General features: G+C 43.4%; 1 protein-coding gene across 1 annotated transcript in view; it reads right to left on the minus strand.

Moving 5' to 3' along the window:
* The window catches only part of NAALADL2 (N-acetylated alpha-linked acidic dipeptidase like 2), a 937,508-nt gene extending 915,489 nt beyond the window's left edge, over positions 1 to 22,019 (minus strand). Inside the window, exons 1-2 of the mRNA XM_075341533.1 lie at positions 21,977 to 22,019; positions 20,946 to 21,462 (exon numbers count right to left, since the gene is read on the minus strand). Coding sequence (XP_075197648.1) covers positions 20,946 to 21,462; positions 21,977 to 22,019 — 560 coding nt within the window. The remainder of the gene's footprint in view (positions 1 to 20,945; positions 21,463 to 21,976) is intronic.
* Between the last annotated feature and the right edge of the window lie 600 nt (positions 22,020 to 22,619).

Genomic DNA, 22,619 nt, shown 5'->3' on the forward strand with positions numbered 1-22,619 from the left:
GTGCTGAGATGCCGTTGAGTACGGTGTCCCTGCACAGTTGCACTTTTGGTCATATCCCAAAATGAGTTGGAAAAGGACAGATGCTGTTGGAAAGGGGAACAGGTGTGTTGGAAAGGGGAAAAAAATTTTGGTCCGTGGATTTGGTGGTTAAGCAACTGTAACATTTGCTGAAGAAACAACATCTGTTACAGTGGGACTGGCAGATTTGGATAAAGTGGTATATAATCTGTGACCGCTATATAACGAAAATTAATAAGAAAAGAAAGAGAAAGGTATATATCCCCATCAGCAGTCAGTGTCCACCGTGCTCCCAGTTGGAAAAGGAGAGGTTGGCAACTGGAAGGTTTGGTGGAGGATACAGAGCTGTGTGGCTATGAAACTAATAGTAGCCTGAACCGAGTTAGACGCCATTTGGATCTGGAGACTGTGAGCCCTGTTAGCGTCACAGGGTCCACATGCCCACCCAGCCCAGGAACTCCCTGTTAACAACACAGGGGCCATTGAGTACGCTGACCGTGTGCGTAGGGGCCACACCTGTGGACAGCAGGCGCATCAGCAGCAGCAGGCCTGTTAATGCCACTGGGCTGCACAAGCAGGACTGTTAGGACAGGAGCTGGTCTTAACCGTTCTGCGTTACCAACTGTGGTGGTGGCCTGCATCCACCACCCTATCCCTGCCTACCTCTGGCCTAAAGCCGCAATGGGTTCAACACATGGAGGTGTGCTCTTTCGGAGCATAATAGAAGACTGTGCACCTCCTTGTTGGCTCCAGCCCCTTTGATAACCTGGGTCCGCCCCAAACCATGGTGAACCACAATGCACCTCCTATAGACAAAAGTAGAGTGACACGTCATGAGTGGCATAACTAGCGTCCTATTTGGAAACGCAACTTCAATGATGACCTCATGGCTGCCATGACCCAAACACCTCACCAGTCATCGTCTGACCATCAATAATGCGATGACAAGTCATAGGTGTGGGCCTCTGCAAGCCATTTGGGAGGACACCTGATGCCCTGTGGTCTATATGGGACCCCCACATCAGGGCCAGGGCCAAAGAGTTCATTACCGGACCTAGTCTCTGATGCAGGAAGTGCCTGAGCATGCTCAGTAGCATGAAATACAGTCTCTGAAAAAAGACTATCAGCTTTAGCATGGTGTCTAGGCACAAAACAGGACTTAGACCCGGCACGGAATGCAAGCACCTGTGCAAAGAGGCTTTTCACACTTAGTGTGGGAGCATGCGCTGGATCCCGAAATGAAGACTTAGCGTCAGGAATGGCACAGTCAGGCTGAGCATACTCACTAGGCGAAACACTGTAATTATGCTGCAGCTGGGGTACATCGGCACACGCATGCGCACTAGCTGCCTCTCCACACTTAGACGTGGAGGGGAAATTTGTCTTGGAGATGCTGTCTATGAACAGAAGGAAAAGCTAAAGGAAGCCTGACTTTCTATCCCTCCGAATTATGAAATGCAGCAATGAATTCCATGAGTTTGCTATAACATTAGCGTAGCAAAATGTGCATGAGGGTGTGATGTAGAGGTGCTAGAAATAGCTTGTCACCAGTGGGGCACTAATGGAATACAACAGCCAGTTCTATGATGCCACAAAATGGCAGTATTTTGTGCTATCATTATAGCTTATTAAAAACAGAGCACGAGGTTGTCATGCAGAGGTGCTGCACATAGATTTGCAGTAGTGTGAATAGACAAAAGTACAATAGCCACGTTTAGGATACAAGTAGGTACAGTGAGTGTTTGCTAGTATAATGGCTGAGTTTAAAAAAGTTAGAGTGTGCAATGCAGGCAGACGTGCTGCAAATAACGTTCCAATACTGTGAATTGACAAAAGTCCAATAGCCACGTTTAGGATACAACTAGGTACAGTGAGTGTTTGCTAGTATAATGGCTGAGTTTAAAAAAGTTAGAGTGTGCAATGCAGGCAGACGTGCTGCAAATAACGTTCCAATACTGTGAATAGACAAAAGTACAAAAGCCACGTTTAGGATACAACTAGGTACACTGTGTGTTTGCTAGTATAATGGCTGAGTTTAAAAAAGTTAGAGTGTGCAATGCAGGCAGACGTGCTGCAAATAACGTTCCAATACTGTGAATTGACAAAAGTACAATAGCCACGTATAGGATGCCACTAGGTACACTGAGTGTTTGCTAGTATAATGGCTTAGTAACAATGAGTTGTAGTGTGCAATGCAGGCAGACGTGCTCTGCAAATGTCTTTGCACTAGTGGGACTATAGCAAAGTCCAATAGCCACGTTTAGGATGCCACTAGGTACACTGAGTGTTTGCTAGTATAATGGCTTAGTAACAATAAGTTGTAGTGTGCAATGCAGGCAGACGTGCTCTGCAAATGTCTTTGCACTAGTGGGACTATAGCAAAGTCCAATAGCCACGTATAGGATGCCACTAGGTACACTGAGTGTTTGCTAGTAAAATTGCTTAGTTTAAAAAAGTTGGAGTGTGCAATGCAGGCAGATGTGCTCTGCTAATGTCTTTGCACTAGTGGGACTATAGCAAAGTCCAATAGCCACTTTTAGGATGCCACTAGGTACACTGAGTGTTTGCTAGTAAAATTGCTTAGTTTAAAAAAGTTGGAGTGTGCAATGCAGGCAGATGTGCTCTGCAAATGTCTTTGCACTAGTGGGACTATAGCAAAGTCCAATAGCCACGTATAGGATGCCACTAGGTACACTGAGTGTTTGCTAGTATAATGGCTTAGTAACAATGAGTTGTAGTGTGCAATGCAGGCAGACGTGCTCTGCAAATGTCTTTGCACTAGTGGGACTATAGCAAAGTCCAATAGCCACGTTTAGGATGCCACTAGGTACACTGAGTGTTTGCTAGTAAAATTTCTTAGTTTAAAAAAGTTGGAGTGTGCAATGCAGGCAGACGTGCTGCAAATAACGTTCCAATACTGTGAATTGACAAAAGTACAATAGCCACGTATAGGATGCCACTAGGTACACTGAGTGTTTGCTAGTATAATGGCTTAGTAACAATGAGTTGTAGTGTGCAATGCAGGCAGACGTGCTCTGCAAATGTCTTTGCACTAGTGGGACTATAGCAAAGTCCAATAGCCACCTTTAGGATGCCACTAGGTACACTGAGTGTTTGCTAGTAAAATTGCTTAGTTTAAAAAAGTTGGAGTGTGCAATGCAGGCAGACGTGCTCTGCAAATGTCTTTGCACTAGTGGGACTATAGCAAAGTCCAATAGCCACAGATAGGATGCCACTAGGTACACTGAGTGTTTGCTAGTATAATGGCTTAGTTATGAGTTGGAGTGTGCAGAGGACAAGAGGGTACAGTGGCAGGATTGTGGTGCTCTGGGTAGAGGAATGGAAGCCTGCCTTTCTATTCCCTCCTAATGGTGAAATGCAGGGAGGAAATCCCTGACCTGGGCTACACAGACGCTGTTGCTGTTTGCAGGACCTGTCACCTATGGCTCTCTGACCCTGCCGCTTTGAGCCCTTAAAAGGACTGCTAGAAAGTGCTCTCCCTAAGCTGTCTAACGCTGTGTATGCAGCGCATACAGCTGTATCGGCTATAGGACTCAGGAGGACGGAGCTGCGACACTGATGTCTGACACCAAAGACGCAGAAGGCAGATAATGGCGTTCGTGAAGAAAATGTCCGGTTTTATAATGCAGGGACATGTGACATGCAGATCCTATCACACATGCCGTTGCTTCTCTGGCTCAAAGTCCACTTAGCTGTGTGTGTGTCTTTGATTGGCTGACATGCTGGCCCGCCCCACAAGACGCGCGCGCTTAGGGAAGGAAGACAAGGAAAAAAAAAAAAAATGGCGATCGCCATTATAGAAACAGCAGTGATCTGAAGGCGCTGTTCACGCACACTATACACTGAAATGTGATAATAGTTTGATTCACAGAGTGACTTACACTATTACAGCAGAAACCAAGCTATGATTTAGCTGTTTTTTGGCTGCTAGAACCGTTCTCGAACGTTTCTAGAACTATCGAGCTTTTGCAAAAAGCTCGAGTTCTAGTTCGATCTAGAACATGCCCCAAAATCACTCAAGCCTAGAACTGGAGAACCACGAACCACGAACCGCGCTCAACTCTACTCATGACACCCTACAGAGGCAATACAAGCGCATTCTCAAGGAGAAAAAAAAGAGGCACATCTCCCAAGAACTACAGAAGCTTGAGGACTCCCTCCAGTATAACTCATTCTGGAAAACCTGGAGTCATATTGGCACGAAGTCCAAGCATAGCACCCTCCACATCCAAAATGGCAACATCTGGCACAGCTACTTCAAAGGCCTCTACAAGAATATACCAGAAGAATACCTAACTCCAGAACAGGAGCACCTAACCACTAAACTCAGGTATATGGAGGAGACAATCAAAGACTTCCAAAATCCTCTGGACATACCAATCAGTGTGCTGGAAATAAAAGACAGAATCAAATTTATGAAATGCAAGAAGGCCGCGGGCAGTGACGGCATCCTGCCAGAGATGATCAAATATAGTTCCCCAGATATACATGCAGCACGGGCTAAACTATTCACCCATGTCCTGAGTGGCGGCTACTTCCCAAAGAGCTGGAATCAAGGTCTCATAACACCCATCTACAAGAATGGAGACCGATATGATCCAGCAAACTACAGAGGGATCTGTGTTAACAGTATTCTGGGAAAACTGTTTAACAGCATTATTAATAAAAGGATCATCACCTTCCTCACCCAGCAGGACGCCCTCAGCAGAAGCCAAGCTGGGTTCATGCCAAACCATCGCACCACGGACCACATTTACACCCTGCAAAGCCTCATCAAGACCCACGTCCATGACAAAAAACAGGGGAAAATATTTGCATGTTTTGTGGACTTCAAGAAGGTCTTTGACTCAGTGTGGCACCCAGGCCTGTTCCTTAAACTCCTGGAGAGTGGAATAGGTAGCAAAACCTACGACGTGATCAAGAGCTCATACTCTGAGAACTGATGCAGCGTGAAGGTTAATGGAAAGAGGACGGCCTTCTTCCGGCAGTGCCGCGGGGTAAGACAGGGCTGCAGCCTGAGCCCAACTCTATTCAATATCTACATAAATGGACTGGCCTCAGCCTTGGAATCCTCCCCTGCCCCAGGTCTCAGCTTGCATGACCGAGAGGTGAAGATCCTGCTGTACGCAGATGACCTCCTGCTGCTTTCCCCATCCGAGAAAGGCCTCAAAGATAGTCTGGCTGTGCTAGAAACATTCAGCACCACATGGGCTTTGCCCATCAACCAAAAGAAGACCAAAGTCATGGTGTTTCAGAAGAGGAAGTATAACGAAACCTCTACTCCCTCCCTCACACTAAATGGCACCACGCTGGAGAAGACCAGCAGCTATACCTACCTCGGTCTGGAGCTAAGCCAAACTGGGAGCCTTAAGCAAGCAGCAGAGACCCTGAAAGGGAAAGCATGGAGAACCTTTTATGCTATCAGAAGACAACTGTACCATCTCAAACCACCGGTGAGAGTCTGGCTCAAGATATTCGACAGCGTCATCACACCTATACTGCTGTATGGCAGCGAGGTATGGGGCCCAGTGACCTACCCAGACCACACAAAGTGGGATTCCAGCCAAACTGAAGTCTTCAACATGGAGTTCTGCAAATATCTCCTCCAAGTCCATCGCAGCACCTCAAACATAGCCTGTCAGGCAGAGCTGGGCCGATTCCCTTTATGGCTCAGTATGCACAAGCGGGCGCTATCACACCAGGCGCACATACAGAACAGCAACCCCAGCTCCTATCATCATAAAGCCCTGCTGAGCCGGAGCCCAGAGCAAGCCAGGAACCCCGGCAGCCAGTACAGCCAAAGTCAGCAACACACCCTGACAAAAGGCCAAATAAAAGAGATCTCAGAGAGCTGCAAGATGCAATACATAGAGTACTGGAAGAGTGAATTAGAGAACTCCCAGAAACTCACCATCTACCGGTCATTGCGGAGGGACTACATTCTGGCCCCATATCTGGAAAGGTTACGCCACCCCAAAGAAAGGCAGACCCTGAGCCTGTACAGACTGAGTGCCCACAGCCTAGAGGTGGAAACAGGGCGCCACCGACAGACATACAAGCCGCGGGAGAACAGATTGTGCCAGCACTGCCAGCAGGGGGCTCTGGAGGACGAGGCGCATTTCCTACTGCACTGTGACAAATACTCAGCAGTGAGGGCTTCCCACTTCCAGAAACTTACTGCTCATACCCCGGACTTTCCATTCATGGACGAGGAGAGGAAACTCCGCATCCTACTGGCGGAAGAGGAATCAATGGTGGAGATCGCCGCCCAATATGTCTCCACTTGTCATAAGATGAGGGGTACTAAAGGCTTCCAAATGGGCCATCACTCCATAAATTGTGGCCCCAACACCCCATCCCCACAACCCTAACCCACTCCCCTTTCACACTTCTTTTTTTGCTTTGGCAATGCTAATACATTTTTGGTCCTGCCAATAAAGCCTATTTGATTTGATTTGATTTGATTTGATTTGTAGGTCCTGAACATTTGACCTTAAAGCACACTTCCATTGGATGTTTCCTTTCGCTAGTGCTGCTGTTCTACTGTCTTCTCTCTCACTATCTGACACCATGGTTCCACTAAGTAAAGTTATGGAGTCACGCATAGACATTTCTCCTCCAAGCCCTGAGGCCCCAATACTGCTAACAGTTTCCGACCTCCGTTGGACAAGGCTCGACTATTAGGTATCTTCATGCTGACCTGTTTACTCAAGTCTATGTCAGGCCTCCACTATAGGACTAGTACCAGTAGAAACCCGAGCTGCTCAGGTTGGAGTCTGGTACTCACTACAGTGGGATAGGGATATTCTTTTTGCCCATCCTGCATTAAAGTCTTTACTATTCTTTGGCATTTCCACAGTCACCCACTCTACGGACCTGCAGTATTTAACTAGATATTGCACTCTCGGTTCTGTACTAACCTAGCTCTACTCTTCATTCTTCTGAAAAACTGTCTGGAGCCCGGCTACACCCTGAAGAAAACTCCTCCCAGTATTCTTAACTATTCACTGTATCACTGTTCCTTTTGCTAGGCAACCTCCAATACCTTGCTAAGGAGAAGTACCAAAATTGGCCATTAGGTGATAACATTTGCAACTAAAGCATAAACACAATTTGAATTCTATAATGACAATCAGTGTCATCAGAGTGGGGCACATGGGCTTAGTAACCCCTTAAACTGTCAGGGTCTGGCATACAATTGTGGTGTAATTTATGCAAATTTTGTGGTGTAAATGTTAAATTAGGCTGTCCCCGCTATGCCCAATTTTCTAAAAGTGAATGGAGCCTATTAAAACTGCCATTAAAATGTCAGAATTCTGACAAAACACATTAATGACTTATGACTCAGGCCCTTTATTTGTATCATTTTACAGGGGCATTTAATGATTGCTTCTCACCTTTTCATCAGTTATCTGCCTACTATAGGATGTGACAAGAAAATAAGATTTTGATGCAAAGATTATAGAATTAATTAAATCTTAGCAGATAGACTTAATTTGTTTTACTGTTTATGTTTAATAAATGTTATATTAATGTAAACAGAAATAATAAGATGTTATTGTATATGGGTCTCAGTGGTTCACACCATAATCTTGTGGGGCTGGGGTCCTGCACCCAAATCCCACCAAAGACAACATCTGCAAGGAGTTTGTATGTTCTCCCCAGGTTTGAGTTGGCTTCCTCTGGGTGCTTTCCTCCCATACTTCAAAGAAAAACTGATGGGGAATTTAGACTGTGAGCCCTAATAGGGACAGTGGATGCCCTTTGCAAAGCACTACACAATATCATGTCGATATAGAAACAAAGCATAATAATCTATAAATGGTGATCTGTGCCGGTGAAGAATAGAGGATCTGGGTATTACAGCCACAATATAGACACTTAAACATAACCATGTTACAATTGTGTGAAATTGACCTTTCTCAGTTAATTTTCATGTGAAAAAAGTAAAATATTGAATAGCTCTGCTATATCTGTGTCCAGATTTGCTATATTACATTGCTACATTTTGCGATTTTTACAAGTTAATTAAAATAGCAAGAGCAAATTTCATCTGTGATTATGTTTCTAAAGGATTCATTCCTTTAAAGATTAATTAAGCTTGACAACTAGAGATGTCTGGATCAGGCATAATTCAAATTTGCCTGTTCAGACAGATTTTCCCAGGAAATTCGATTTACAGACAATCTATTCTCCGTGAATTTAATGTACCGTATCTCAACCCCAGAGCATAAAAGGATGTAAAAAAACCTCTACTTACCTCACGGTTCATATCTTTGACCCCTCCGCTCTTCACAGACACCTGTACAGTCCTTGTTGAGGCTTATCACTACCGCCACTCCCTTTGAACTGCCTTGGCCTCACACAGAAGGCTAGGATCTCCAGCTCTAGCTAGAAACAGGGCAGTTCTGCATAACCACAAAAATTCAAGGCATCATGTCATCAGGACTAGTGATGGACGAGCCTGCAGATATCCGGAATTGGCAGGTCTAAACAGATTTTTAAAAAAACCTGGTTAAGGCCTGGAATTATAAATAAATAAGTTTATGGGGAGCCGAATCATGCATTTTAAAATGGTGAGAAAAAGGGTTAGGAAGATTGAGCAGGTGCATTTTAATTACAGAGTCTCCTGCATAGCATTAACGCTACTTCTAGGGCTGCTCATTGCCTTCATGCGTATTCACTGCTTTTTTCATCCACCGACAGTCCTGTCATCTGTGATTGGATGCACTCAGCCCGCAGCCCCCCCTGTGTGACAGCGTCTGACTTCTTGGAATTGTACATTCGGTGTGTGCCTCTATTATGGTGTAAAAATAATTAAATAAAAAAAAATGAGTAGGGCCCCCCATATTATGATAATTAGCATAAATCATACGGCTACAGGCTGCAGCCCCTAGCCATGTGCTTATCTTTGCTGTGTATCAAAATGAAAAGGACCCTAGGTGGCTTCTTTTTTAAGTTATTTAAATTAATCATTTTAAAAACCAAATGCGCGGTCCCCCTTAATTTTGATACACAGCCATGATAAAGCCGACAGCTGGGGGCTGGTATTTTCTGTCTGGGGAGACCCATGACTATTGGGCGCCCCAGCCTTAAAATAGCAGCCTGCAGCTGGCAGCATTGTCACATCCATTAGATTAAGTGAGTGACCCCCTAAAGTAGCATAACAGCCGTGCAGAGACTGGTAAGTGCCTGCTTTATTCTTATTTCCTTTCTTTTTCCTTTATTTTATTTTATTTTTTTAAATTATCTGGGTGGCCGGATCCAGATAGTTACCTGAAGATACCTGAGAACTGTGGGCCCTGGATCAGTATATGGGTACAAGAGATCCCATGTGGATTCAGTCTTACAGTCTGGGTTTACCCATCACTAATCAGGACCTTACAAGTCCATATGGAAAACTATAATGGGCCCCATCAGACCTGGAATTTTAGAAACAATGCCTGTGAGAAGCGGAGGAGCAGAAGTGAATGGTGAGGTAAGTAACTGACTTTTTCTTGTTTTTAACCTTTGCATGGCCCTTTACTTTCACCATTCTGCTGAATCTATGCAGAAGCCAATTTAAAAAAAAAAATAAAAAAAATCTGCATTTTGGTGAATTTGGATTTTGTAAAATTCAGCTGGAATGTAATTATATTTCAATAAATTATCTTTGTTGAATAAATAATATATTATTTAATTGACAATCATTGAAGAGTTTTATTGAGGTGTTACATAAGTATAATATGATAAAAGCTTACCCAAATGTTTAATAGCAAATTGGATTTCAACTTTGGAAATCAATGGAAACAATCCAGTTGTATACAGGGAGATAGGATGAATGATGTACTTGATGGTAAAATAACAATTGCTGAATGTTTAAAGTCAAACGATTTGCTTGACCTCAAGGAGCATAGATTTATTGAAGAAAGATCATGTCAAACAAGTCAAATTGATTTTTATGTCTCAGCAAGTCCAGGGAGAGGTTATGGTTGTAGCTTATCCAGGACTAAGCAATGCAGCTGACAAACTGTGTGATATTGTGTGCAGATATATAAGTTGCAAAGGTTAACATCATCTTTAAGTTGTGTTAATTGAATATTGTGTCCTAGTGGATAAAGATAAGTGGTGAATTGCTCTTGTCAATAGGGCACAAGCTTTAAAGGAAAAGGGGATCAAGTCTTCGTATTTTGAGGCAACTTTTTAACTAATAGACTAAAGTTAGGCAAAATTAGGTTTTTAACAGTTTTTAGAGTGAAAAATTAAGGATGAGCTGATTCTGAGACAGCAGAGATTGTGTAGGTATAATATAAAGTCATACACATTAGCCTAAAGTTGAAAAACTGCCAATTTTATTGGAATCAAATCACAATATAACCAGGAAGAGAAGTATTCAGCCTGTTTATTTTCACATTTCTGAGCCTTTAGATTTTCAGGCGATAAGCTGCTATTATAGGAGTTTGAGAGAAAACTAAGGCAGAAAGAAAGTGCAATAAGGTTTTAACTTGTAAAACGTGGTGGGAGAAGACAGTGCCTCCTCACCTCGGGTGGTTGTGTCTGACACAACCACTGATATAAATGAAAAAGTCTGCAGCATATCCACGGGTGTCCAACACCAAGTCAGAGATAAAAGGAGAGTATGTGGTTCCTCTGCCTTAACTTCATAACGACGGCCGTACGACTTAAAGCGGCGGCAAAACAGGGTACTTATTCTGTTCCGCCGCTTTAAAGCGGCGGCCCAAAAAAGCCCTGTAGCGCCCCCCAGCGACCGAAAATCTCGGGGGTTTCAGCTACCGGGGGTAGCTGAGACCCCCCAGATTATGAATCGGGGTGTTTTTTTTGGACCCCGACCATGTGATCGCCGGTATACACCGTATACCGACGAACACATAAAAAAAAAGAAATGGCCGGTAAAACTGATTTCTTTTTCATCTGACATGATCAAACATGTCAGATGAGAAAGAAATCTAAACCCCTAGTGCCCCCAAAGCCCCCGGTACCGGAGAGTCCCCCCACCCCCACCCCTACCCCCACCGGACATCCAAAATGGCGCCGAAGCGCACAGAAAACTGCAGCCGCCGCCGGCTCTGCAGTCATTTCCCTCCGATCTGAAATGATCAAACATTTCAGATCGGAGGGAAATGTCCTCCCCCTGACCCCTCCTCCGGTACACCGGAGATCTCTGGTCCCCGGAGCCCCCTCCGGTCTCCAGAGCCGCCTCCCCCCTCCGTAGCGTGGAAGATGGCGGCGCCGCGCGGCCGCATTCATTCTGCTCTTTCTGCCGCATGTGACACGTCACATGCGACAGAAAGGTGCCCCCAAGTCCCCAAGTCCCCAGGTCCCGCTAGGTCACCCCCCGTCACCCCCCCCCAGCCCCAGCCCCCGGTCATACGTTACCTGTCTGGTGATCCGTCCCGCGATCACGCCGCCTCCTTCTTCAATGCTGGCGGCGCATGCGCAGACAGCGGCTGTCAGCTGGATCCCTGGGACGCTGACGTCGCTGCTGCACAGGCTCTCCACTGTGGACCGGGGGAGAGTGAGTGCAGTAATCAGCAGTCTCTCCATGTGAGGAGTGTAGTCCTCACATGGAGAGACTGCTGTTCCAGAAAATGGGGGGTACGTTCTGTGAGCGTGCCCCTCATATTCTGGAATGAGGTTACTGCAGGTCACTCTGCCCTAAGTTGGACCGGGGCAGTGTGAGTGCAGTAATTCTCAGATTACTGCACCCACACTGCTCATGGAGAGCTTGCTCTTCCAGAAAATGGGGGATACGTTCCCTGAACGTGCCCCCCATATTCTAGAAGATCCAGAGTCGGCGTGGGACGTCCAAAATGGATTACAGCGACCGGAATTTCTTTATTTTCAATAAATTGGTAAAAGAGGAATGTTTCGGGGAGTGTTTTTTCAAATAAATTTTTTTTTGTCTTTATTTTTTTCTATTACTTACTGGGTTAGTGATGTCGGGTATCTGTTCAGATGCCGTGACATCACTAACCCCAGGGCTTGATGCCAGGTGACATTACAGCTGGTATCAACCCCATATATTACCCCGTCTGCCACCGCACCAGGGCGCGGGATGAGCTGGGGCGAAGCGCCAGGATTGGCGCATCTAATGGATGCGCCACTTCTGGGGCGGCTGCGGCCTGCTATTTTTAGGCTGGGAAGAGTCCAATAACCATGGCTCTTCCCCCCCTGAGAATACCAGACCCCAGCTGTCCGCTTCACCTTGGCTGGTGATCTAATTTGGGGGGGACCCCACGTTTTTTTTTTTTTTAAAAAAAACGCCTGGGGAGCCCTCCAAATTGATCACCAGACAAGGTGAAGCTGTCAGCTGTGGTTTGCAGGCTACAGCTGTCTGCTTTACCCTAGCTGGCTATCAAAAATAGGGGGGACCCCACGTCGTTTATTTTAATTATTAATTTTTTTGGGGGCTAAATACAAGGCTAGGCACCCTTTAGTGCCACATGAAAGGCACTAAAGGGCGCCAGCTTAGAATATGCAGGGGGTGGGACGTTATATATGTTTGACATGTATCCATTCATCCATTGTAGCATTTTAGGCTGTGCGCCCATAATCGGGATTTGCAGCGTTTTGGGCGCAGAGTGTGTCCATAGTGTGTCCCTGTGTCCATAGCGCTGCATTGTGCAGTAGAAGCACAGTGGAAGGATTTTTAGAAATCCCATGCCCAATGTGCTTGCCCAATGTGCTTCTTTTCTCCGCAGCATAAACCGACCTGTGGCGCAGCTTCCCGAGCCTCAGCATGTCAATTTATGCTGCGGCGACAAGAGTGTTCTCTGCAGGTAGCATAGAGCTCCACAGCGGCCTGAACCCAAATCGTGGGCATGGGCAGCTGCGTTCTCCCGTGGACAACACTCACATCTCTGCAGGAAGGCTGACACTGTGTACTAGACGCCGTGTCGCTGGATCATGGCCACATAGCCTAAAAGTGAGACATTTGTTGCTACACCAACATTTTTGTGAAGTACCTGTGGATTCAAAATGCTTACTATACTCCTGAATAAAATCCAGTTTCCAAAATGGGGTCACTTGTGGGGGGTTTCTAATGTATAGGTACCCAAGGGGCCCTGCAAATGTGACATGGTGCCCGCAATTTATTTCAACTTTTCCAGAATTCAAATGGTGCTCCTTCCATTCCAAGCCCTCCCATTTATCCAAACAGAGGTTTTTGGCCACATGTGGGGTATCCCTGTGCTCATAAGACAATGGATAACAACCTGTGGGGTCCACGTTTTGTTGTTGCCTCTTGAAAAAGTGAGAAATTTGATGCTGAAGCAACATTTTTGTGAAAAAAATGAAAATTTTCAATATGGCAACCTAAGCTTATCAAATTCTGTGAAGTATTCGTGGATTCAAACTGCTCACTATACACCTAGATAAAAGCCTTGAGGTGTCTTGTTTCCAGAATGGAGTCACTTGTGGGGGACCGCCACTGTTTAGGCACCTCAGGGGCTCTCCAAATGCAACCTGGCGTCCGCTATTGATTCCAGCCAATTTTGCAGTCAAATGGCACTCCTTCCCTTCCGAGCCCTGCTGTGCGCCCAAACAGTTGATTTCCACCACATATAAGGTATCGCCAAACTCAGGAGAAATTGCACAATAAATGTTATGCTGAATTTTTTCCTTTTACTCTTGTAAAAAAAAAGCTACCTGGTTGAAATAACAATTTTGTGGTAAAATTTTATTTTTTTTTTCATGGCTCAACGTTATAAAATTCTGTGAAGCACCTGGGGGTTCAGGGTACTCACCAAACATCTAGATAAATTCCTTGAGGGGCCTAGTTTCCAAAATGGGGTCACTTGTGCGGGGTTTCTGCTGTTTAGGTACCTTAGGGGTCCTCCAAATGTGACATGTTGCCCGCAATCTTTTTCAGCCAAATTTCCTTTCCAAAATTCAAATATTGCTCCTTTCGTTCCAAGCCCTCCCATTTATCCAAACAAAGGTTTCAGACCACATGTGAGGTATCACCGCGCTCATAAAAAAGTGGTTAACAAACTTTGAGGTCAAATTTTTGGAATTACCTCTTGAAAAAGTGAGAAAATTGATGCTAAACAACATTTTTGAGAAAATTATTAAAATTTTCAATATGACAACGTAACGTTAACAAAATCTGTGAAGTACCTGTGGATCCAAAATGCTCACTATACCCCTAGATAGAAGCCTTGAGGGGTCTAGTTTCTAAAATGGTGTCACTTGTGAGGGGTTTCTTCTGTTTAGGTACCTTAGCGGACCTGTAAATGCAACATGGTGCCCGCAATCTATTTCAGCCAAATTTGCTTTCCAAAATTCAAATATTGCTCCTTCTGTTCCGAGCCCTCCCATTTGTCCAAACAGAGGTTTCTGACCACATATGGGGTATCGGCGCACTCATAATAAAGTGGGGAACAAGTTTTGGGGTCCATTTTGTTGTGCTATTTCTTCTAAAAGTGAATAAATTTGGGTTAGAGCAACATTTTTAGGTAAAATTTAATTTTTGCTTTTTTTCATTCCACATTGCTTTTGTTCATGTGAAGCACCTGAAGGGTTAATAAACTTCTTGAATGTGGTTTTGAGTACTTTGGGGGGTGCAGTTTTTAGAATGGTGTCACTTTTGGGTATTTTCTGTCATCTAGGCCTATTGAAGTCACTTCAAATGTGATGTGGTCCCTAAAAAAATGGTTTTGTAAATTTTGATGTAAAAATGAGAAATCGCTGATAAACTTTGAACCCCTCTAACTTCCTAACAAAAAAAAATTTTGTTTCCAAAATTGTGCTGATGTAAAGTAGACATGTGGGAAATGTTATTTATTAACTATTTTGTGTCACAGAAATCTCTGGTTTAACGATATAAAAATTCAAAAGTTGAAAATTGCTAAATTTTCAAAATTTTTGCCAATATTCATTTTTTTTCATAAATAAACGCAAAAATTATTGTCCTAAATTTGGTACTAACATGAAGTCCAATATGTGACGAAAAAACAATCTCAGAATCACCGGGATCCGTTGAAGCGTTCCAGAGTTATAACCTCATGAAGTGACACTGGTCAGAATTGCAAAATTTGGTCTGGTCATTAAGGTGAAAATTAGCTCCGTCACTAAAGGGTTAACAAACAGGGTGAAATTAGTCAATATTGTATTTAGCCTTATAAAGATGCAGAATTGCCTTGAAATTAGTAACCCCTCCACAATTCAAAAGTCTATGAGCACTTTCACTGAGGGTAACAGGAGCCCAGGTGTGACCTCAGGCTGTGAGCAGGTGATGTCACTCAGTTCACGTGAAGTCACACCCGAGCTCCCCTGCTGCCCTCAGTGAAAGTGCTGCTGGACTGTTGGATTGCGGGTCATGGCTATTGGCTGTCATTGATTAACAAAGCCTGTAAAGAGCGAACATATTTTTCCTCTCTACAAGCTCAGAATGTAGAAGAGCAGAGATCGTCGTGGAACTTTCTATGAATTACATCTGATTTGCAAGGGTGTTTTGGGTGTTAATAAAGGGGTGGAAGAGAGTATGTGTTTTTTATTTCAAATAAAGGATTTTTCAGTTGTTTGTTTTTTATTTTCTCTCACTTACAGGATTAGTAATTAAGGTGTCTCATAGACGCCTCCCCTTACTAATACAGGACTAAGTGGCAGCTCTGATTTTTTGTCAAATTCCAGCTGCCATCATTCCTTTATATTACCTCGATTACAACCGCACCAAGGCAATCGGGATGGTCCAGGTAAAGCACCATGATTGGCACATCTAATGTGATGCACCAATTTTGGGCAACTGCAGACTGGTATTTTTAGGATAGGAGGGGCTATATTTATGGCTCCTCCCATCCTGATAATACCAGTCCTCACCTGTCTACTTTACTGGCTGGATATAATAAATGAAGGTGACCCTTTGCCTTATTTTTAAATTATGTATCTAAATATTAAAAAAAACACCATAGGATACCCTCTATTTTGATATCTAGCCACAGTAAACCTCACAGGTGGGGGATGCAAGCTGTAGCTGTTTTACCTACACTGGCTATGAAAATAGAGCGGGAGCCTACATTTTACTGCCACAGGGACTCTAAGGGCGGCTTTGCACGTTGCGACATTGCACGTGCGATGTCGATGCGGTCAAATCGAAAGTGACGCACATCCGGCATCGCAGTCGATATCGCAACGTGTAAATCCTTTTTGATACGATGAACGAGCGCAAAAGCATCATTATCGTATCATCGCTGCTGCCTCCGACATTTCCATAATGCCAGTGCAGCGACAGGTGCGATGTTGTTCCTCGCTCCTGCGGCAGCACACATCGCTGTGTGTAAAGCCGCAGGAGCAAGGAACATCACCTTTCCTGCCTCCCGGCTGCAATGAGAAGGACGGAGGTGGGCGGGATGTTTACATCCTGCTCATCTCCGCCCCTCCACTTCAATTGGCCGCCTGCCGTGTGACGTCGCTGTGACGCCGCACGACCCGCCCCCTTAGGAAGGAGGCGGGTCGCCGGCCAGAGGGACGTCGCACGGCAGGTATGTGCGTGTGAAACTGCCGTAGCGATAATAATCGCTACGGCAGCTTTCACTAGATATTGCACGTGCGACGGGGTGGGACTATCACTGCAGCATCGGTAACACATTGTTACCGATGTCGCAGCGTGCAAAGTCCGCCTAAGGCTATGCAGTCATAATATGCTTGTTATTGATTTAGTTTTTGGTGGTAGTGGTGTCATTAAATATAATGAATAAGCGACTCGTTTGGTAACGATTATTTTTTCTTCTTTTTTTAGGTAGATGTGCACATTTTACTCATTAAAAATATATCCTTTTAATTACTTTGTTGCTATATTGCCAAAACAGATCAGACCTCAAGACTGTCCAGATTAACATTAGAACATTCTTACAAAGTGAATAAAGGAATCTGCCTTCTTCAGTATTTTAGATGTGCTGCCTCTTTTTCTGCATTTTTATATCTTTCTTAGGAAAGTTTGCTTACTTATCTTTTTTTGCTCTTAATCTTCCACTCTGTTGTTTTCATCTTATTTTTCCTTTATTTTCATAGACTCGTAGAATAGTAGAGTTGAAAGGGACCTCAAGGGCTATCGGGTCTAATCCCTTTGCTAGTGCAGGTTTCCCTATATCATCCCAGCTATTGTTTATCCAGGTCCACTTGAAGATTTCAATTGATTCAATCTTCTTTTTACTCATTTGTTTTATCAGTTCACTATTACAGTATATTCTATTTTACTCTTCCTAGTTTACCTCTATCCTTTCAATCAGTATCTAATTTCTGTTCTTCTGAGCATTTCCGTCCCACCATTGGTTTTTACATTTTTTTTTTGCCTGTTTTTGGTTAAGGTGAATATGTAATAGCCTATTCCATTTCCAGGGCACATCCTTTGCAAGATGTTCTCAGACGGAAGTTGCCACTGAGCCTAAAGTGTCATATAGTGTCATCAACAAGTTGCAACAGAGATACGCAGAGACTTGAAGAGTCCCAGAAAGCTATAGAAAAGAAATTCCTTTGACCACATAACACAGGGATGACCACATTATTGTAAGAAATGCCCTTCGGAACTGGATGATGAATGCCACACAACTCCAGGCACATTTAAAGGAGGTAACATGCACCCAAGTGTCATTTCAGATCATTCAAAACAGATTACAAAATCATGGTTTGCATTTTAAATGACCTGCAAGGATGCCTTACAACACCACCAGGCACTGGTGTCATTGTCTTGCTGGACGAAAAGGCCTCAATGCTGTTCACTTATGAAAGTTGCTTCACTTTGACCAGATATAATGGTAGCCAACAACAAGAAGGGCGCTATGCATCAGGCCACTGTTGTCACCAAATGAGCTTTTGGTGGTAGTGGTGTTACAGGGTGGGCAGGTGTGTATAGCCAATAGAGAACTGCCCTACACTTTGCAACTGGTACAGTGACAAGCCCATACTACTTGAATAATATCATAAATATAATACATTTTGCCTCTGCTTCAACAACTGTGGCCTAATTTCATCTTCTTGGACAAGAATGCTCTAGCTCTTGGAAGTCACAATATTAGGGAATGGCTGCTAGAGGCTAGGGTACCTCAAATGGAGTGGACTGCAGTTTCTCCAGACCTGAATCTTATAGAAAACCTATGGGATCAGATGAGTTGTAGTGTCAAGGCTCCCAACCTTGTACTCCAGAACTTCATTAACCTGAGAACCATGCTTCAAGAATGCCTTGCCTCAGTAAACAATAACTACACTTGTGAACAGCATGACATGTAATCGTCTTGCTGTAATTATTGCTGAAGGCTACATGACAAGTTATTGAGACTTTGACATTTTTGTAGGGGGTAGGTTATACCCACCACTGTTGTTGCGTTTTGTTTAAATACATTGTTTGAGATATGGAAAACAGCATTGCATACTTCTATTGAAAATGCCCTACTTTCATGATAATATATAACTGTAGCATGAACTTTTCATGCTGTACACAAGTTTCACCTGAGAACCAAATATCCCTAACTTTTTGTGAGTAGTGTATATATATATGCTGCCAATTCTGGGCAGCTGCTGACTGATATTGTTAGGCTGGGGGGCTCCCCATAACGTGGAGCTCCCCATCCTGAGAATACCAGCCTTCAACCGTATGGCTTTATCTGGCTGGTTTTAAAATTGGGGGGGACCGCACGCCGTTTTTTTTAATGATTTAATTATTTATTTCACTGCACAGTATAGACACGCCCACCGGCTGCTGTGATTCGGTGCAGTGAGACACCTGTCACTCAGCGTGGGGACGTATCTCACTGCAACCAATCATAGGTGCCGGTGGGCGGGGAAAGCAGGGAATACGAGATTGTTTAATGAGCGGCTGGCTTTTTCAAAATAGTGAAAGCCGCCGGAGCAGTGTGAATGCCGTGCAGCGCCTCGCCGGAGATCGGGGATCGGTGAGTATACGAGAGAGGGCTGCTCACTTCAGTCACTCAGGGGATTAGCGGTCACCGGTGAGCCCTTCACAGGTGACCGCTAATCAGGACGTGACACAGACAGAGCCGCAGCATGGCAATGAAGTCGGGTGAAGTTAACCCGAGTTCTTTCTGATCGTGCAGCTCTTTCTGTGTCTGCTGTCATCTGCCATTCAGCTCTGCTACATGGCTGTCTGTGTCTGCTGTCAGCGGCCATGTAGCAGAGCTGAATGGCAGATGACATAGTAAAAAATGCATCCCTACACATTACACACGCTTGGCAAGTCAATAAATAAAGAAAAAAGGGTGCCCAATGCATACGTCACAGAACACATGATCTAAAGGATCGCACACAAAATTGATCAATTTAACATAGACTACTAATGCACGTGTGACAGCAAAGGAACGACCTACGTGCAATCTCATAAGATCCCGTATGCAACCTGGGCGTGTCACATCGCAAATGCGATTGTACAACTAATTGCAACGTGTAAAGCAGGCTTTAGTGTCAGAGTTCCGGGATTTCCAGTTTTCTTCTGAAGGATCTTGCCCTTTGTTAACATGGAGTTTTCTGTTCTGTTGTCCTACTTCCTGTTCATCTGTTTAAAAGCCCATCCCTAAGCTTAGTCTAGTTGCCTGAGTATACTGCTTCCTGTCTACTCCTGCCCTGCTGCTCTTGGTTCCTGATTGCTATTTGGATCCTGTTGAAACACCCGACACCGGCTCTGGACTTCACCTGGTCTCATCAAGCTGTGCCCGGACTCCGTCTGCCGTCTCTGGTCGGCACTTCTGCCCGGTTCCTTCCGTTTCATATCCACCCTAGCACTCACATCACGTAAGGACATTTTTGGACTATACCTGTTGCCCTTTCGTGTCCCGGCTGCTGCGCATTTAGGCCTTCTGGGGTGATCATCCAGACAGCCCCTGTATAGGGGTTCGCTCCTGGTGGTCTCCCTGGGGGAGTCCGGTGCGCGGCCCCGGGAATTCCCCTTTGCTCTGAACCTGGCAGGTATTTACTGTGTTTATGTTCTACTGTGTTTATGTTCTGTTCTGTGTACATATTGTTGGTTGCATATTATAAACGTCTTTGCACCAAGAACCCGTCTCTGGTTGTCATTGCCCTAACGCAATCAAAATCATCAGTTCATACAATAGTATTACATTTAGTGAGAGAGGAGTGATATTGCGGTGCAATCTGTGTGAGGGTAGAATGTTACTGTGACCAGATGTGTATGTGTTTGTGTGAGCATGGAGTGATACAGCAATCAAATGAGTGTGTGTGTGAGAGTGAAGTCTACTGGGACCTGATGTGTCTGTGTGTGTGTATGTGCACATGTGTGAGAGTGAAGGGATACTGGGACCCGATGTGTGTGTGTGAGCGGAATGGCGAGGGACCTGTCGGCAATGAAGATCACCATGGGAGAGCCCATACACCGTCGACATTTCCCAACTGTAGTTATTCGGGGTCTGTTGAGTGCAATTTTTTTAAGGGGTTGGCGGTCTACTTTTGGGGGGCTGTCTACTCTCTTTTAGGGCTGTCTTCTTTCTTTTGGGGGCATCTGCATTCTTTAACCCTAGAACGCATACCTGGGGCCTCGCAGGCCTGCTAGGTCACTTGTTTTCTATGGCAGCTTTCTATGGTTGCGCATTCTAGGTTTAATGAAGTATCCTGCTGTATTTTTTTACTTTTGAGCTGCCAGGGCACTTTATTATTGAACCACAACTTGGGTTTATTTTTTGATTAGGGATTATATTTTAATCATACTCAAAATAGGCTGAAATTTCCAGCTTGGGCTTATTTTCAGGGAAACACGGTACTTCTAGGTGGCATATAGATAAGTTTACAGTATCTTAGTATGACTTGTAATACAGTAAATGATATTCACTACATAATATAAAAAGTTTTAAAAATGCAACAAGGTAATACTTATAATTTTATATTATGATCTGTATTAATAGAAATAAATCACACATGCATATGAAAATCAAATATATACATACCTGTAAAATTGTTCTATATTTTCTTTGGTGATGTTCTTCACTATGTCACTAATAATGTTAACTTCACTTGACAAGTCCGGTTCATTAGGTAAAAAGCAACTACCTTCAGTTGGATTTCTTTTTGAAAAATATCCTATCAAAATCCCAATAAGAAATGTAAACATAAATATAAAAAAAGTTTTAATAATTGTGCAAACGTGCAAAGAGGTCTTTGGTTTTGATTCTGTATAATGAGAAAAGTATTCTGGTTCTTCCTCTAATCTTTGAAATCGTCCCTTGGGAGAAATGGACAGTTGATTGGAGGTAATTGTGTGCGACTGATTTCCAGTGCTGTTTTTCTCATCGCAGTGAATGAAACCATCAGATTGAAATTGCTCTGCTCCGAGTTCCTCCAACTCTGTCTCCATGTCCCATTCTAGTTCCAAGACAGAAGTAGGAATGTCATCATTTTCTATGTAATGTAGGTCTGGCAGAGTTCTTGCATCACTTTCTAGTTTCTTATATGACAAATCATTTCCTGCAAAAATAACAGTGTACAACTTAGATGTATATTTGTATCGATTAAAAAAATAATCAGCAATTATAAAAAAGAAGGTAAAAGTATACTGAGTAGAGATGGGCAAATGAGTGGAATTGAATTCTACAAGAATTTCAAAAAAATCTTCATTCTGGAGTGTATATTTTTTGTAATTTGCTCCACACAAATTCTTCAAAATTGCAGCCAGCTATAGACACCATAGGGGATAATTTTTCTTTTTTTTTCACATAAATGCATGAGTTTTTCGATAGGTGAGCGGTAAGATAAGTATAATATTTTTAAGTTTTTTTATTTTTAATGACCTTTAGGTTTTAGAAAAATGGCTGCAAGTGGTAAGAATTTTATTGAATCTGCAAGGATGGAAATTACGAAAGAAAGAAAAATAATCAGCTTTTTGTGAATGCAGATTTTTTTTAGATATTTCAGTAGAATTAACATTCTCAATTATTCTATTGCTGCAATAGGTGTTCAAGTTTCCCACAACATTGTTTACCCGTTTCCATGATGACTTTTGTAAAATTGAGGACATTTAACATGACGAGTCAACAAGTCAACAGCCACTGTTGATCGAAACATTACCACGGTGGCCTGTAATTGGGGGATTTGTCCATATGAATATCATCATTCATGAAAATAAAAGATTATTTAGGAGACTTAAAGAGAACTTTTGAAGAAAACAGACCCTGTGCACTGATATTTCCAATTTTGAGAAATATATAATTTAAAGAAATATTAATGGATAAAGGTATAGTATATTTTATCACCTAATCTCTGTAATCAACGCTATAACGCAACAGATTTTCAAAGTTAAGAATAATTAGCTTAAAAAAAATGTATATTCAGTAGGCAAATCAAGCAATATTTGCAAAAAACTACTCATTTAATTTGTGACAAGTCCACTCTTAATATAAATTTGAAGTGTCTCCTGTCTTCTTTTACACCATTCACTTGAGTTGATTTATACAGTCATGGCTGAAAGTCCTGTCACCTTTGAATTTATCCCAGAAAATTATTGCAATTACACATTTGTTACACACATTTGTTTCTTTCATTTATGTGTAATGAAGCAACACAAACAAAGAGGAAGAAAAGGCATGGCGGACATAATTTCACATAAAACCCCCAAAATGAGCCAA

The sequence above is a fragment of the Anomaloglossus baeobatrachus genome, chromosome 3, assembly GCF_048569485.1.
Source record: "Anomaloglossus baeobatrachus isolate aAnoBae1 chromosome 3, aAnoBae1.hap1, whole genome shotgun sequence".
NCBI classification, from domain to species: domain Eukaryota; kingdom Metazoa; phylum Chordata; class Amphibia; order Anura; family Aromobatidae; genus Anomaloglossus; species Anomaloglossus baeobatrachus.